Source organism: Lactuca virosa, chromosome 5 (genome assembly GCF_052849685.1).
Source record: "Lactuca virosa cultivar CGN04683 chromosome 5, Lactuca_virosa_CGN04683_v6, whole genome shotgun sequence".
Classification (NCBI taxonomy): Eukaryota; Viridiplantae; Streptophyta; class Magnoliopsida; order Asterales; family Asteraceae; genus Lactuca; species Lactuca virosa.
Window position 1 is genome coordinate 206,122,553 of NC_136430.1, and position 18,644 is coordinate 206,141,196.

Consider the following 18,644-nt stretch of genomic DNA (forward strand, 5'->3'; position numbering starts at 1 on the left):
ATACGATGTTAGATTTGGACGTTCTTTTTATGGAAATTCTCGGTTTAACGAATACTACGACTTTCATTTAGATCATAAAGGCTAAAAAGTAGTTTATCGAAAACTCACTTTTTATGTCATATGGCGTTGTGCCGGTTCTGTCGCGAAACTTCAAATAGTCATAACTTCATCGTTATAACTCAGATTTCGATGAGGTTTTCGCCTAAATGTTTCTAACGAGGTTCTTTACAATTTTCAATAATAAAATTTTACTTATTTCAAATTTTATATTTTCATTAAATTTCAATATTTGACATTAGATTGGAATCTCATAAGACTTCCAATATTTTCCGAGTGATTCTAAACATAGTTTTACTTCATTTCTAGTAAAAACTATCTGTTAGAACTCAACGCTCAAAATCACATAATATTTTATAATATTATTCATTTTTAAAAGTTACAAAACACGATAACTGAACGTGTATGTTACAGTGAATCTCTTAAAAATGTTTTCCAAGTTGATTACCACTTTCGCTTGTTTTCACTATGCACAAAAAAGTGAAAAGATTCACCATGTGTATGTGTACATCACTTGGTGAACCTCAACGTGTTTTGGTATGAAATGTAAGGATTCACATTGTGAATCTTCGACCCAACTCGTCGAGTTCCTCTATGAACTCGTCGAGTTCTTTAGTCTGTTAGCCCTTTTTAATGCATTAAGCCCTTATTATTTAGATCTACACTCTATACTCCAGATCTAGACTGAAAATGCTTCTAGGAGGGTAAAGTTTCCAACTTTACCCATTAATACCTTTCCTAAATGGATTAAGCTCAAACCCTAACCCAAAAAGGCCAAAGTCTTAATACCAAATACCACCAAAACTACAAGATAGACCATGAGGTCATAGATCTGGACTCTTGGGACAAGAAGATCACGTAAAGTCGCAGCTTTCTCTACATGCATGGCCATTAGAAGCTCCAAAAGGCCAAAATGATGGGTTGCATGGGACTTCCATGGCCATAAAGTTGGCACATTTATGCCATGAAAACCCCTCAAGACCATAAATCTGAAGTGTAAACCCATTTGGGACGTCCAACTCCCAAGTACCATGATATTTGGACCAAAACCAATCAAAATAACCCTAAAAGAAGATCTAAACAACTACAAAGCAAGGTTCAAGCTTTATACCAGCAAAATGTCGTCGATGAGGCAAGGATTCTGGATCTATAAGCTCCTTCTTGTGTCCTCAAGCTTTTCCTTCTTCCAATGGCTTCAAGCACACACTAAAACACTTAAATGGCTCACGAACACTCACAATAGCATTAGGGTTTCGAGATCTAGGGTTAGGGACTTGGAGGCTGGAAATGAGGCCAACACATTGGGGTTAAGGTGTTTAAATAGGGTGCAAACCCCGAAAATTAGGGTTTCATATCTGCCATCCTACTCGTCGAGTTGAGGCCTCCCAACTCGTTGAGTAGGTCTCCTAAAGTACGCGGTTTCATTAAATCTCTACTCGACGAGTCTGGGGCTACCAACTTGTCGAGTTGCTCTGTAATTATGAATAAATTATAATTTAAATGCATACCAGGAACCAGGCATTACAATGTCTTTGCTTCTCCATTGCACTATCAAATGACATCATAAACTTCACTAAATTTGATTTATGATGCAAAAAATGTGAGAAATCATAATTCAGGCTCTCTGATCTTGAAGTAGTTCGCATCAAACCAGAAACTTCAAGATCTCTCATAAAAGCCGGAATCCATAAATCCCTTATTTTAAAAACAGTCTTTAACCAGTCATTTTCTTTGAGATGAAACTTATCTAACATTGTTGACCAGGAACTTTCAAAATATTGTGGAGAACATTGAAGATTCCATATAATATTAAAAAGGTCTTTTGGAAGTCCGGATGGTTATAAACATCGATAGGAATCTAAAAAAAGGAAACACATAAGAATCGTTAATTAAGTTGAATATTTGATGTAGTTCATAGTAACATAATTTTTTTTTCACAATGTGATTTATGATTTAGATTTTTTTCTTTCATCATATGAAAATTTACATTGTGAATTCACAGTTTGCTTTATGATCTAGATGGTTATAAACATATATAGGAATCAAGAAACAAAGAATATACATTTTCCTCAAGTTTTTGAGTGATGTGCCACATGCATAGTCTATGCTTGGATTCAGAAAAAACAAAATTAACAGCTTTCTTGATTGATGAATCCTGATCTGTTACAATCATCATGGGTGGCTTGAAAAATGCTTTACGAAACTCTTCAAGCAACCACACATATGCATCTGCTGTCTCACGAGCTAGTAAACCAACAGAAAAAGTAACACAACACTTGTGATAGTCAACTCCACTAAAAAGAACAAATACCATAGAATACCTGATTTTTTTTTTGTTTTGATAAGTATTATTAAAACGAACAAATACCATAAAAAGAACAAATAAGGATTAGGAATTACTTGTTTGTTTGATAAGTGGCATCAACAGATAGTACATCTCCAAATTCCTTATAGTTGGCTTTCAAAGTATCATCAGCCCAAAAAAGTCCAGTAAGATGATCATGAACATCTTTTTGGACCTCAAATGAAAATTTAGAGAAACACAATTTTCTGTTTGTCAATATATCCACAACCATTTGGTAATCTTTGACACCAATTTTAGAATTCAAATCTCTATGAAATTTTTTGAAGTCGACTGCAGTCCCTCCCCTAGAATCAAAGCAACCCTTCATACTACTCACCAAGTTATAAGCTTTTGAAGCACCAATGTTACAAGTACCAACCTTATGTATAAAAGATTCATCAAGAAAATCAATTGTCCGATTAATCCTTAATAAGTGCAACTGATCTTGAGCAACAAGTTCATGGTTGTGATCTTCAACAAACACATAAATGTAGAACATTAAAGAACATCGGAGATTCTTGAACTTTAAAACAACAGGGCATCCATTCTTCTTAGAAGAAGTTCTCATTCTCTTAGCATCTGAAAAGTTCACATTAATATTTTCATTCTTGAACGACTCCGTGAAACCAGATCTACTACATGTGAAATATCTAAGACGAACTGTGCCATCATTGTATCTTTTTGACTTGACATATTCACATCAAAACCATGTTCTTGACCATAAGTCTTGTAAAAGTCAAGACCAATGTCCAACGAATCAAATACCGATCCGTTGAAAGGCTTCTTATGTATCAACTTATCATAACAAACAAGCTTAAAAGACTCAGTATTGTAGAGCTCAAAATCAAATCTATAACGAGAATTACTGCTATTTGAATGATCAATATTCATATTTGAAGATGATTGATCATGAACTGCAAAAGCAAAAAAAACATCTATTTTATTACATTACATAGAAAATGTGAAATTTATATTAAGAAAAAAAACTTACGTGATTGTTCATTAATAGTTGAATGCAAATCTGAACAAGAATTACTGCTATTTGAATGATCAATATTCATACCTGAAGATGACTGATCATGAACTGCAAAAGAAAAAAACATCTATTTTATTACATTACATAGAAAATGTGAAATTTATATTAAGAAAAAAAAACTTACGTGATTGTTCATTAATAGTTGAATGCAAATCTGAACAAAAACTCAGAGAACTCATAATGAATCAGTAACCTAGAGTTTATATAGAGATTAGAATTGATAATGATACAAAAAAGGAAACAAATAAACAAGATAATCACAAAACTTTAAAATATACGCACGAGATAAGATAAGATTCTCAAAATCACTAAAAGTTTGGAGATAATTTAAATGTCGAATATGCACAAGATAGAATTGATTATCTAAATGTCGAAGATGCATTACAGACGAATGATTACAAAAACGACCGAAGGAAAAACAGTAACATCAAACGCATATTCAACATGCGACATAAAATTAGCAAATTAACAATAAAAACATAACTATTTGAAGATTAAACGGTAAAATCATGAGAATTTGACAATCACACGGGTACAATAACAATATAAATAAGTTGATAACAAAGCATCGGAAGAACAACGGTAAAATGAAAATCTATAATTGACCTAATAATCATAAACAAAAGATGAATAGATGTTAAAAATACCTGATTATTAGCTGAAATCTGAAGAAACTATTAGTAAATTGGATGAAAAAGGTTGAGATTTCAAAGAACAGGCGAGAGTATTTTGGATCGATTGGTGGTGAAGATGATGGGCAGTCACAGAAGAAGATAACAGAGACAAACATGACTATTAAATGAGAGCCTAAAATTACCAAAATTCCCCTCCGTGTTTGTTTTGGTTAATTAAGGGTTAATGGCCAAGATTACAAGAAAATAGATGGTTAAGATAGGTTCCTTGGTTCCTTGATCCATATTGGTTCTCTATTGAAATTTTCTCTCTATACAAATGAGAACCACAAAAGAATAAGAACCCTAGGAACCTTTAGTTTTAGTTTTATAATTAAATGTATATTTGTTACCATTTTCGTATACCAATTGTTAAAAAAAATGACATTATTGTAAATAACAACACATCATAGCCTTGTTTCACAAACAACATATAAGATGTTGCAAATTAGATCTAAATGCTAGATCTGTTTCATTTTTCATAGTTCTAAAAAAATCAACCCTTCCATCCTCTCCCTTCTTTTACCACCGACGTCACGAGCCTCCAGCCGTCGTCGCCGCCGATGTTCGCCTGACTACCGCCACTCCGGAATCCAAGTGTGTATTGTCGTTGTTTTCTAGATCTCTGATTTCTGCTCTAGATCCATTGTATCGAACCACCAAAGAACAACCAGATGCATTGCTAGCTTCGTCGTCCTCCACCTCCAGATCTCCGATTTATGCTGATAACCGCCACCACTATCGTTGTCTCATATCAGCGGCGAACCACCTCCTCTTCCTGTCGTCTCTGGTGACGTGATTCCGACCACTTTCTTTTGTGTTTTTTGCTCAAATTTGTTTAGATCTAAATGATTCTGGTGGGTTTTCCTCGTCTCTGATGGTGTTCCTAGTCTAGATCTGGTTAGGTCTACAACCTACGCCTCAGATCTATAACATCCTCCTTCAGATCTGCCATCACACCGTCGCCACCGTTGTTGACCGCTGCTACTGCTGACGACCGCCACCGCCACCACCATTGACCTCTTCTCAAGGTGTTTGATGTATAAGTATAAATCAGGTTAGATCTTATGTGTTGTGCTTATAGATCTGATATGTGTTATGCACACAATATGTTTGATAAATGCTTACCTTCTATTCTATTCTCTTATCAGTTATCTGGTAGAAAAGTATAGAAATAAAATAACTAGAAAAAATATGCATAGAAGGTGTTTGATGAAATGCCTTAATGAAATGATTGTATATTTTAAGTTGTGAATGACTATTTGAAATAATCTATTAAGCTATGAATAGATATCATACTAGTATTTTGTGACTTAGTGTCTGAACTAGTATTTTTTTTACTGGTGTCTTAGTATCCTGAACTGTTTTATTAAATAGTGAATAAGAATCATGAACTGTTTCATTAAACTGTGAATGAGAGTCCTGAACTTTTTATCTTCCTCTCTAGTAGAATGTAATATTATTGAAACTTGAAATACTAAACTACTGTTAAAGTAAACAAATTCAACAATGCTTTATTCCCTTTTATTGTTGGTCCATTTATAAATCTTTAAACTTTAATTTGTTAAAGAAATAACTGGTACAAAACTCTTACGAAAATACAAATAGAAATTTGGATAATCTTTTTTACTTTAAATGCATATTAAATTTATATACGTGTGTATAGAGTAAATTGTCTACATATATTAAATGTATATGTGTGCTTATAAAGTAAACTATCTAGAAAATAATCTTTTGACTTTTTTTCCTAGGTCCAAGCTAAACAATCAATAAGGATGACTCTATTATCACCTCCCTATGTCTTATTTTTCTGAGATATTAATTTTAAATTGTGTACTTCTTTTTCCAAGAAAAAGAGTTACACACAATTATGGTTCATAGTGTAATCAAGTAATCATATCATCATTTGATCTCTTTCTCATTCTTTCTATTATTTCAAATTTATATAATATAATCAATAAAATAATTTTTTATATTATAATTTGATGACTTAGTATTATACTAATCTTTTTAACTTTATATTGATTTACGAGAAATAAAATAAAAATAGTCATGTTATTGACATTTATAAACATAAATATAAATTCTAAGATTTATCATATTTAAATATATTATGATATTTTAAAACAAATAATATAAATTACAAATATTATCCTTATTTATTAAATTTTCGAAGATATATTTGTATACAATTCCTATCGTAAAGTATGAACAAAATAATGTATGTTTAGTTTCATATTTGAGTAAAATAATATTAAAGTTAACTTTTAGTGCAAAATATTATATGTTAATATTTTTTTAAGTAACTTTAAATATAACATAATTTATGTATGTATTAAATTGTGAATGATATATGAGACTATACTTGTAAATGAGCTTTGAATGTATTGTATTAAACTGTGAATTTTTTGTATTAAGCTGTGAATTTTATTGACGACTTAATATATCAAATTCACAATTTAATACATAGAAATGTCTTCATACATGAATGTATAAATGTAAGTTTTACTTTGAGAATATGGCTATGAATATATATTGTGTGTATTAAACTGCGAATTTGTTGCATAAATTCTTGAATTTTGTGTACTAAACTGTGAATTAATTGTATTAAGAGTTTTACGTTGATAATATGATTGTAAATGCATAATTTGTGTATTAAACTGCGGATTTTTTGTATTAAGCTATAAATTTTGTGTATTAAGTTGTGATTTTTGGGTTTTAAACTGTGAATTGACTGCATTAAGCTGTAGATTTTCTGTTTAAACTGTGAATTGACTTTATTAAGATGTGAATTATGTATATTTAACTGTGATTTTTGTGTTATAAATTGTGAATTGATTGCACTAAACTGTGAAATTTCTATTTAAACTGTGAATTTTTTATGAATTTTATATTAAATTATGAATGATTTATGTATGATTGTTTGTACAAATTTCTAGTGAATATATTTATTTTTCTGTTGTTTAAATATGTAAAAATGTATTTGTTTTTATAATTATTTTGCATTAAACTTTGAAAAAGTGAATTAATTGGTTTATTAAATTGTGAATATAGTATTTAACTATCAATCAATGATTTTATATACAGATTTGATTTGGAAGAAATAATGACTGCAACAATGGGACGGGTGGTTGGTGGTGATGTATGATAGTTGGTCGTGGTGGCAGGCGAATTTGAGTTTGACTTCTTTAAATATATAAATTAATATATAATGGATTGTATTATATCATGTTGTGAATTTTATGAATTAAACTAAAAATGGACAATATTAAGTTGTATATTTTATATAAATTTTGTGTTAAACTATGTATGAAGGTATGCATGAAAATATTAAACCGTGTATTAGTGAATTATTATGTTTATTAAACTGTGAATATTTCTTATACACGATATATATTTTTCTAAATAAATCTACAATTTAGAAAAAAGAAAATTGACTTTTTCAAAACATAATTCTATTTTTGCTAAAAGTTTATATATTTTAGCTGGAAAACTAAAAAGTATTACCAAAGAAATGGAAGCTACAACGTTTGTTTTAAGCATTGAATATGGATACAAAACTGCTACTGAATTTAATGTTAATATGGCGGCGGTCTAGCCACCATCCGATGGTGGTCCTAAGATGGTCTGATGGTGGTCTGTCGACAAATGTTAAGTAGTTTGTAAACTATTGAATGAAAAAGTTTGCTTAATACAATATAAATGTTGGATTTGTCTAGAATGCTCTTAATGAAAATATTTAAAATAGTGGTTCTTAGGGTTATTAACTTTTTTTTTTAAGTTCTCATTTGAACCACTTCCTATATATATATATATATATATATATATATATATATATATATATATATATATATATATATATATCCTCCCTAATAAATGAAAATAATTTTGTCACATGTCATTAACTTGGGCACATGTCATTTTTTGGTATTTTTTAACAAATGTTTTTTCCATTTGTCATTTTTCTCATTTTTTTTTATCTTTTCTTAATTAACACATCATATTTATACCTCAATTAATAATTTCCTTAATTGAAAATAACCAATAAATTACAATATTATTACTCATATAGTATTTAACTAGGGAAGGATCCCGCTTTGCGGGGGTCAGAAGGTGTTTGGTTGTAAAACATAGCAGCCATGGAGTTCTGGACTGTTGTCAACCACCAATCAATTATAGAACTCATGCCAGGTTTATTTCTATCACAAATCTTTTCCTTCAAGGGAAAAATTGTCTACGAATGTAACATATCCACACAACACAGTAGAAGCAGAAGCATATCCTCTTTATTCAAAAGAGGAATATCAAAATATCAACCCTAAATAAAATAAATTACCAGCAAAAACACGAAAAAACAAAAGAATAGTGAACCCTTGTATAATGCCAAAACAATTTCAAGCTATAAGGAGCCACCAGGGTTTCACTTTGAATGGAGGCTTGGATTTTTATTTTGTGTAGATATCGAAAGCAAGAAACTCAACCATATCTGAAAAATAACCAAGAAGATCGTTAGTGTTTTGGATCCAATGAAGAAACAAATTCAAGTGAAACATGCGAAAAAAAAAAAAAAGGTTCATACCGGAGTAGTCAAAGTAGAATACTATATCATCACTTCTAATGTCATTTTCTCACTCAATCCTACCCGTCTGTTCCTTTCCTGACCTTAATTATTTTGTCCATACATGTAAAGCCCCCATCACTGTGTTCACCTACGTGTGTCAGATACACCAAACCTTGGGCCTCACTTCTAAAAGCAGGACCAAAAGGGGAAAAAACGTTAAATGCAGATAAGAAAAAAAGGGTCTCACTTAACTCACTTTACTTAAACTTGTGGTTATCTTTGTACATGGTCATAGCATTGTACTTTCAAAGTACAATGCTCTAACAAGAAAAAAATATATTTAAAACGGTTTTAACAAAGCACAAACTTTAGAAAACTGTATAAATAAAAAAATGTTTGGAACCTGAAAAAAATATGTCAAAACTGCCCTTATCACTAAAAAGAAGAAATAAAACGAAAAACAAACCATATGTGAAGGTTTTTAAAGAATCTTGAAGAGCAACAAAAAGTTTCTTGATGTTGATCCAATCAAATAATTTAGACATTTGAAAAGAAAAACCCATTTGAACACTTTCATTCCATTCCATAATGAATGAAATTTAACCAAGTTGAAGGAACCACTTTGCCTAAAGAATAATCCATTTCATTCATCTATTCCATAATTGAATGAAATTTAACCAATTTGAAGGAACCAATTTCCCTAAAGAATCATCCATTTCATTCCAATAGATAAAAAATGGAATGAACCGTTCTTTTTTTTTTTTTATTCCATAATACGAAAATGTTAAAAGGGGATGTACCTGAAAATGGGGACCAAATGACCAATTTGCGCTTGCATTCCATAAACCAAATTTCACAAGACAGGTCAACTTTAACGTGGGTGGAGTTGGGAGAAAAAAAGGTACAAATAGTTGAATGAATAGTATCTTAATACATTAAGCTGATTTTTTTGGCTTAACCTATTAAGTAAGTCATTTACTCCAGATTAAGTCAAAAAGAAACAATAAGGTATAACTGCTTTGAATTTGATGCTCAACTCATTAAACCCGTTAAGTAAAAAAGAAACAACACCAATCGTTATGTCATTGGCTTACCAAGTCGGGAAGTGGTGGGTTTATGAGGAGATAACACGTATGCCAGCAACCAGATAAACACCTGCAATCAAATAAACATTTTTTATTAACAGATGGATAGATAATAATGTTGTTACCTTTCCTGTTTCAACATTTCTTATTCTTGTAATAAGCTATTATAGCTTAATGTGATAACTGTTTCCAATTACAACAATACATATCATATACATTTGAAAAGCAGAACCTTTCTATAGTGAGGTCAATATACCCTGTCAGAAACTGCAATCTGTAAATTTGAGACTACTTGACCATATAAGAACCTGAAAATGAAAGACAAATTGCAAATGTGAATATGCCAAACTGACCAACAGCAAATTTTGTTAGAATAAGAAGAGCAACCATGATCAATTCATAATTTTTTTTATGTAATTTGGGGATATTATAATCAACTGAAAACCTAACTGTAATTTAAGTCTATCTATTTGACTGGATGACCTGAGAATGGAATAGCTTATTATTGTTGTCTTCAACAATACCAACCCCTCAACACCATAAGTCAACTGAAAAGTAAAACAAAAAGAAAACTATTAACTCATGATAAAAAAAATACGATAATCCTAAATTGATATGAATCACTTCAAATTAAAGCATACGTTAAGTGTTTTTTAACTCACCGGTGTTGAAGATGACGGTGAAGATGGGCGAAACCAAAGGCAACGAACAGATGGTGAAATTGGGGGAATTAAGCCCTAATCGAAATACTTCCTGTGATGATGGTAGCGAGAATTTGAGCGAACGTCTGTAAAAAAAATAGGGGGTGTGCGCCTGTCATTCAACCACAGTTCCTGCCGGTTGAACCACCTCTGCCGCCGGCCTCAGTTCCTCTCCTCCCTATCGATTTGAGTCTGTGATGTCGCCATTTTTTTCCAACTATGAATCCAATTAGGAGGGAAATAGAGATATAGAAAAGCCGATGGACCAAACATCGGGCTGGAGTCGGTGGTGGTGTGGAGTAATTTAATCGGGAAACAGAAATGGTGGAGGACACCATAGTACTGAAGAGAGCATTACACAAATGAAGGAAGCTGCGGAGGAAAACACGTATACCCGTAAGCAAAGACGCCTCCGGCCACGAAGACCGGCAGTCCATGCCGTCGCACCACCACCACCAACAACGACAATGATTTAGGGTTCAATCGATATTCAACGAATGAGGATTTGATATGAAGACGGCGAAGCTTTCATCGATCCCCCAAGGGACGGTGGGAGGAGAAGAAACAGATATGTGATAGGCGAGTCGGTATCGGTCACACTAATCCCATTCTTATTGGGTGACAGTAACGGTGGAGCATCTTGCTGTTACACATCAAAACACCTGGATTTGAAGATACCAAGAAAGAGAAAAGCTCCAACACATTAAAACAATAGTGCTTTTACGGCCTTACAGCAAAGTAAAGGAAGAAAAAAATAATTCAGACAATCACAGCAAATACCTGTTATCAAGAAGTTTAGAATTAGTATAGTACTAGATTATGACCCGTTAGTTTAGAATTAGTATAGTACTAGATTATGACCCGTTTTAAACGCGGGGAGCGCATAAAAAAACATAGAATTGTAAACATATATTACACCATAGGAAGCATGACAATTAAAAGTATATTTTCATAGCTATTTTAAATTCATTAACATACATTACAATAGCTATTTTAACGTCATAACAATTAAAAGTACATTACCATAATCAATAAACACAAACATTATTTTCCATTCCTGGTGCACCCTTAGCTTTTCATTCGGGAAAAAAACATAAAATAGTATTTATTTTTATGTTTTAATGAAAAAAAGAAAAAAATAGTTGACTTACTAAAGTACAATGTTATTTGTTCCAAAGACTTACAACAACGGAAAGTAACACATTAATGTATTTTAGGGTAAAACCACCAATAGCTGGAAAATATGACAATTTGACTATGTAGGGGAAATTATGTCCAATATGTGGTAAATATGTTAATTTTACTGTGCAGGTTAGGTATGGAAAATAGAACTGGAGGGGCAAATATGTCAACTTGACTGTGTAAGGGCAGATATGTCCAATAGGTGGATAAAATGAGCAGTTTTTTATTTGAAAGATATTTACACTGAATAACACAAACAAACCTTCAATACCCACATAAAAATAGAAATGTGCTTCTTAGTCAGAAGTAGATTGGTATTGTGGAGTAGGTATTGAAAGTTCGTTGCCATTTTGAAATTCAATTTGTGTTGACATTTTCATGAAAATGTAATTAAAGTCGAACAAAAAGTAACATAATCTGGCAAAAAGAATATTGTGCTAATAATATGATTAATTAATTAGTTTTGGAGCAAGGAATATATATATATATATATATATATATATATATATATATATATATATATATATATATATATATATAGTTTTTGAGGAGGGGCAAAACAATCACATTTGTTGGCATTTATTAGATTTTAATCCCCTAGTACAATGACTTCATGTTTTTTATATATTTGTTTCAGGAACAACAAATTCATGTTTTTATTAAAAACAGTTTTCGAGTAGGGTCAAATTCGTTGTCATTTTGTATTTTTATTCCCCTGGTACATTGAAGTCCAAGTTTGTTAATCCTAAATGTTTTGACCTGATATGGTTGTTGACAAAAACTTTGAAGGGCAACTATGTCAAGATTATATTAGTTAAAAAAATGTCATTTACTATTGAAACACTCTTTATATTTATTTATATATGAATATACTTATAAATAAATAACATTAATTGTTTGTATATATAATTGTCTATAGAATTGATGACGCATTACATGACAACAAATAAAAAATAGTTACTTGAAATGTGGATGCAAAAACAATAAACCAATTTTACTTTATTTTGTTGCATTATACTTTCATTTGTTCCTATTATACCATTTTACTATGACAAATCTACCCGATTATATTTATATCATTCAAACAAAGTTGTTTATTTTTTTAATAGACAATGCATAGGGATAAATATACATTTAGTGATGTGTCTATTATACTATCCTGCTTTCAAGTACATAATTTTATTTTTTTTTAGAATTTCAAACTTAAATATAGTACTTGCAAAAAAATAACCAAATGATAGTAATTTTTAACTTAGTAAAAAATAACAAATAACATTCCTTACAAAAAGATATAAAACACATCAATTAATGAACATACATTGAAAACTGGGAAATAAATAAAGGTACAAAACAATATCATAAAACACATTAACACTAATTTGTAGTCAACTAAGAATATATCATTAATTATTAATTATTAATCGCACCTTTTCCTCCAATAGACACCCACCCAGAATACTGAAAAAGCAAAGATGAGTGTGGTATATTAATAAAAAATTCAAATACTTTCAACACGATAGAATTAAAAATTTTAAAAAGTGCATGCTTCAAGAAGCCTTTTTCGTGTTGAGATGTCATTGTCCTGTTCCACCACAAGCTAATGAACTTTACCAAAATGTTAAAATCAAACCACATATAAATCCCAAAACATTATTCTTGAAAATAAAAGATGTTTTCTCTAAAAAAAAATGATTGTAAAATAGCAGTTTTAAAAATCAAAAGATCTAAAATTCCATCAAGAAATATATATAGGTGAAGTCCAATTTTAATTTGTTCGAAATTGAACCGAAACATTTTGAACCATAGAAAATGGGGGTTCTACCCATTTGCAAAAAATAAAAAAACACTTCACAAGGTAATGGTCTTACTACACTTCCAATTAAAATTCCCTTTTTTATTTTTTTTCTTTTCCTTTTACCATTGATAATCCATTCAAGAATAGGACGACCAAAAAACCCATGAAATCTACAAAAAAAAACCCTCCACTGCAAATGAAAATTAAATCAAAGAGATATCAACTTCCATAAAGAAAATAAACTTTCCTTAATTTTCCCTTGTTGACATAAATACCCTTCAATCAAAACTTCACTATACCATTTCCTGAAGAAAACGATCCAATTACAGATGCAATTGTTGGACCAAGCCATATTAATGTCATTCAAACTCCAAGTATTCGAAAATAAAAAAAATGTTTGAAAGTCAACCAAAACAGATTTTGACCAAGCCATATTAATCCCTTCATCCTTAAAATAAAGATTCGACTGTGATTAAGCTCCAAACATTCAAATTTCACTTTAGATCATTTATTAGAGCATTACCCATTATCAACCAAAGATAAAAGTAACCAATTGATCTTTTTACCAATCCCTTCGCTAATACAGTAGCATAACTCAAATTCCAATAGCCAAAAGAACACAATGTAGCAGCTAAGAATCCAACAAATTGCAGACAATTTCAGTAGCATTGCATGGTATCTAAGTGATTTCCTGAACTCTTTTATTTTTAATAAAAAATTAACATTTCTGATAAAGCAAAGGATATTTAATAATAAATTAACTTTTTAGATAAAGCAAAGGAAACATGAAGGCATTAATCGAAACAATTGGCATGCTTACCTATAACAAATTAAAAAAAAAACTTAACAGTTCTTATACAAATGTTTTTCAGTTTTTGGTTCATTATGGAAACATAACACTGTTACAAAAAAAAATAGAATACATACATGTAACTAAAATTGCATCATAATAAATTAAAGAAGACAATGTTACCAGGTCAAGAAGTTTTTTGACAGTTAAACTTTGGAACTATATGACTCCTGTTGTAAAATAAGACGGATCCAAATTGACTTAAATAATATTAGCTCAATGCGGAATGAGATCAAAAATTATCAAAGCGTAATAATCACAACGTAATACGAATAAAATAAATAGAATAGAGACACAGGAATTTACGTGGAAACCCAAATCGGGAAAAAACCACGGGCGGAGGAAGCCGAGAAACAATTCACTATAATTTGCAGTGTTTACAGGGATTATGCAAGAGATTACAAAATAGAGTGGGAGAGCTAAAATACACGGTGGTGTATCAGTATATATATGTAATGCTTTTTTATATATACTTGGATGATTATGTTAAATCTCTCTGGCTCAGGCTATTTATAGCCAAAAAGAATATCATATGAAAGGAAAAAATGCCGTCCAACTTTGTGCGTCCAATTGTAGGCAATGTTAGGTAATGTTAGGCGCCTAACATTTGACCAAAAAGTTCGCCGTTCAAACATTACATTACTATTCATAGTCAAATTGTAGGCGTCCAAAATGTGCCGTCCAATTATTCAAATTCACATATATATTACTATTCATAGTCAAACTATGAATAGTAAATGATAAGTTACTGAAATAACTCCTGAACTATTTGCCACTTGCTAATTTTGGAGGGAACTTTTCCACAATCTCCACCTTGACATCAAAATTAAGCAAGTCATGCTTTACGATTAGTCAAAACCTATAGCTCACCAAACTCTAAAACTTCCATAAGAACCTGCAAATTTTATATAGAGAAAAAATTGTTTCCGAAAAATAAATAATACTTCCTCCACCACGAGCCTTCAGGCTCAACTGCGATCTGAAACACCCACCATGTCCAAACATAATTTGAACTTGGCTATAGGAAGACTTTTAGTGAACATATCAGCGGGATTATAATCTGTATGAATCTTGTCCACAACACAATCACCTTTTTCAATGATATCCCGCACAAAATGATAACGAATATCAATATGCTTTGTTCGGTCATGAAACATTTGATCTTTACTCAAGAAGATAGCACTTTGGTTGTCACAGAAAACTGTGGTCACCTTTATTCTATCATTGAGTTCTCCAAATAACCCCTTCAACCAGATATCTTCCTTAACTGCTTCTGTAATCGCCATGTACTCTGCCTCGGTAGAAGACAGGGCAACTGTAGACTGTAACTGGGCTTTCCAACTAACAGCACAACCATTTAGAGTAAACACATACCCTGTAATTGATCTTCGTTTATCCAAATCTTTTCCATAATCTGAATCAACATATCCGAACACCCCAGTGTTAGATTTACCAAAACGTAAACACATAGAAGACGTACCGCGTAAATAACGAAAAATCCACTGTACTGCTTTCCAGTGTTCTTTCCCCGGGTTCGCCATGTATCTACTAACCATGCTAACAGCATAAGCCAAATCAGGGCGCGTGCAGATCATAGTATACATCAAAGATCCAACAGCACTAGAGTATGGAACACGTGCCATGTAAGCCATATCAGTCTCATTAGTAGGACTCAAAGCGGATGATAGCTTGAAATGAGCTGCAAAAGGTGTGTTGACAGACTTTGCTTCGTGCATACTGAAGCGTCTTAGGACTTTCTCAATATAACTTTTCTGAGAAAGATGCAAGATCCTAGACTTCATGTCACGAATAATTTCCATACCTAAAATCTTTTTGGCAGCTCCTAAGTCCTTCATTTCAAATTCAGCTTTCAAGTGGTCTTTTAACCTCTGAATCTCCTTCATATCTTTCGCTGCAATCAACATGTCATCCACGTACAAGAGTAAGTAGATCTTTGAACCATTGTCACCTTTCTTGAAATAAACGCAGCTATCATAGGTGCACCTGCTGAATTTGTGACTGGTCATGAAAGAATCGAACCTCTTGTACCATTGTCTAGGAGACTGCTTGAGGCCATAAAGAGATTTGTTCAACTTGCATACGTAGTTCTCCTTTCCAGGAACTACAAAACCTTCAGGTTGTTGCATAAAAATCTCTTCCTCAAGCTCACCATTTAGGAAAACTGTAGTGACATCAAGTTGTTCTAACTCAAAATCATTAGAAGCAACCAACCCCAACAATACACGAATGGAAGTATGTTTGACAACTGGGGAATAAATGTCAGTGTAATCAATACCAGGAATCTGACTGTAGCCTTTAGCTACTAACCGAGCTTTGTATCTTGGTTTATCATTTGGGTTGACAGGTTCCTTGAGCTTGTAGACCCACTTGCATTTAACTGGTCTCTTCCCTTTCGGAATAGGAACTAAATTCCAAGTACTGTTTCGCTGCAAGGATTCCATCTCATTTTTCATAGCGAGCATCCAATCATTTGAGTCTTCAGATTTGATAGCCTCGTCATAATTCGCAGGCTCCGTTGCGGACTCAATATTATCAGCAACAATAAAAGCATAGGCAACCAAATCAGATTTAGCATACCTCTTCGGAGGAATAATCTGTCTTCTCGGTCTATCTCTTGCAATGCTTGGAGTAGTAGCTTGTGGTTGTGAAAGTGTTGAATCTTCACCAACAACATGCTCATCCGACGAAGAAGAATCTTGATGCTGATTTGTACTCTGATTAGTGGTAGGTGAAGTAGGAAGCTCCACCTCCATTTGAGCATTCTCTTTATTTGCTTCGGATGATACATCTGATGCATCTGTTCTTTTAGAAGAGTCAGCAACTGGTTGAATTATAGCAGACTCATCAAAAGTAACATCTCTTGAGATGATAATTTTCTTCAAATCAAAGCTCCATAACTTGTAACCCTTTACACCTTGATTGTACCCAAGAAAAACGCATTTGATTGCTCTTGGTTCTAGCTTCCCATTGTCAACTCGTGCATACACTGGACATCCGAATGGTTTTAAATCTGAATAATTGGCAGGTTTACCGGACCATAACTCAAACGGAGTTTTCTTCTCGATTGCTCGTGACGGTGATCGGTTGATAACATAGCAAGCAGTCGAAGCAGCCTCCGCCCAAAAAGACTTTGGCAATTTGGAATTAGAAAACATACACCGGACCTTCTCCATAATGGTGTGATTCATCCTTTCAGCTACACCATTTTGTTGAGGTGAATGGACTACTGTGCGATGTCGAGTAATGCCTTCCTTTTGACAATAGACATTAAACTCTTATGAGCAAAACTCAAGTCCATTATCCGTACGAAGATACTTTAACACCAGACCTGATTTCTTTTCAACCTGAACTTTCCAATTTCTGAAGGTAGAGAAAACGTCTCCTTTATGTTTTAAGAAGAAAGACCACGCCTTCCTGGAGAAATCATCAATAATAGTGAGCATATAAATAGCTCCACCTTTTGAAGCAACTCGAGCCGGTACCCACAAATCCGAGTGAACATAATCAAGTGGTCCTTTCGTTGTATGGATACCACTTGCAAACCTTACTCGTTTTGCCTTGCCATATACACAGTCTTCACAGAAATCCAAATCAACAATCTTTTGTTGACCAAGTAAACCTCTTCGACTCAATTCTAACATGCCTTGAAAACTCATATGGCCGAGTCGAAGGTGCCAAAGACGGGACTGATCTGGATTAGAAAGAGACTTTGAAACAACAGCAGCATCACTCGAAATTGTTTGCCCGTCAAGAAAGTAAAGATCTGAGGTTTTTCGTTTGGCTCTCAGTTTGTCGGAACCGTCTTTGAATACCCTGAGAACTCCACCTTTACAAACTCGTATCCCTTTTTGTCAAAGGAACTGAGAGATAACAAGTTTCTTCTGAGGTCAGGAACATATCTAACATCCCCCATGGTTCGAATAACTCCGTCAAACATACGGATCCTAACTGAACCATGTCCAAGAACTGGACATGTAGTATTGTTACCCATCAACACATAGCCCTGGTTAACCTTTTCAAATGTGTAAAACCAACTTTTGTTGTGACACATATGAAAAGTACAACCAGAGTCGAGTATCCAATCACCAGTGGAATCCAGTTTATCTGAATAAACTGTCAAAAGTTCTCCAATACCTTCAACCTCAGCTACATCGGCTTCACCCGAAGTGCTAGCTTGTTTGCCATTTGCTGCCGTCTTCTTTTTTTCTTTATTCTTCAACTTGAAGCATTCTTCAAGCACATGTCCCTTCTTGTGACAATAGTTGCAAAACTTTCGTTTGCCTTTTGACTTGGATCTGGTTCTGTTGGAAGATTGAGAAGTTCTACTTCTCTCTGTTGTTC

General features: G+C 32.6%; 1 protein-coding gene and 1 long non-coding RNA gene across 6 annotated transcripts in view; both read right to left on the reverse strand.

Annotated features, from left to right (window-relative positions):
- The window catches only part of LOC145112293 (protein FAR1-RELATED SEQUENCE 5-like), a 37,347-nt gene extending 33,731 nt beyond the window's left edge, over positions 1-3,616 (reverse strand). The window contains exons 1-5 of the mRNA XM_079048470.1: positions 3,562-3,616; positions 3,393-3,485; positions 3,167-3,315; positions 2,458-3,086; positions 2,120-2,351 (exon numbers count right to left, since the gene is read on the reverse strand). Of these exons, the coding sequence (XP_078904596.1) occupies positions 2,120-2,351; positions 2,458-3,086; positions 3,167-3,315; positions 3,393-3,485; positions 3,562-3,616 (1,158 nt within the window). The remainder of the gene's footprint in view (positions 1-2,119; positions 2,352-2,457; positions 3,087-3,166; positions 3,316-3,392; positions 3,486-3,561) is intronic.
- Positions 3,617-8,263: 4,647 nt separating this feature from the next.
- Positions 8,264-11,209, reverse strand: LOC145115649 (uncharacterized). Of its 5 annotated transcripts, XR_013711642.1 has the most exons (6): positions 10,417-11,206; positions 10,205-10,302; positions 9,987-10,062; positions 9,470-9,824; positions 8,688-8,855; positions 8,264-8,594 (listed from the first exon to the last, which is right to left on the reverse strand). It is a non-coding gene; the product is annotated as an uncharacterized LOC145115649 (long non-coding RNA). The 5 variants fall into 5 exon arrangements; XR_013711643.1 differs by having other exon boundaries at positions 8,688-9,824; positions 10,011-10,062; positions 10,238-10,302; positions 10,417-11,209; XR_013711641.1 differs by having other exon boundaries at positions 8,688-9,824; positions 10,011-10,062; positions 10,417-11,209.
- Positions 11,210-18,644: the final 7,435 nt, after the last annotated feature.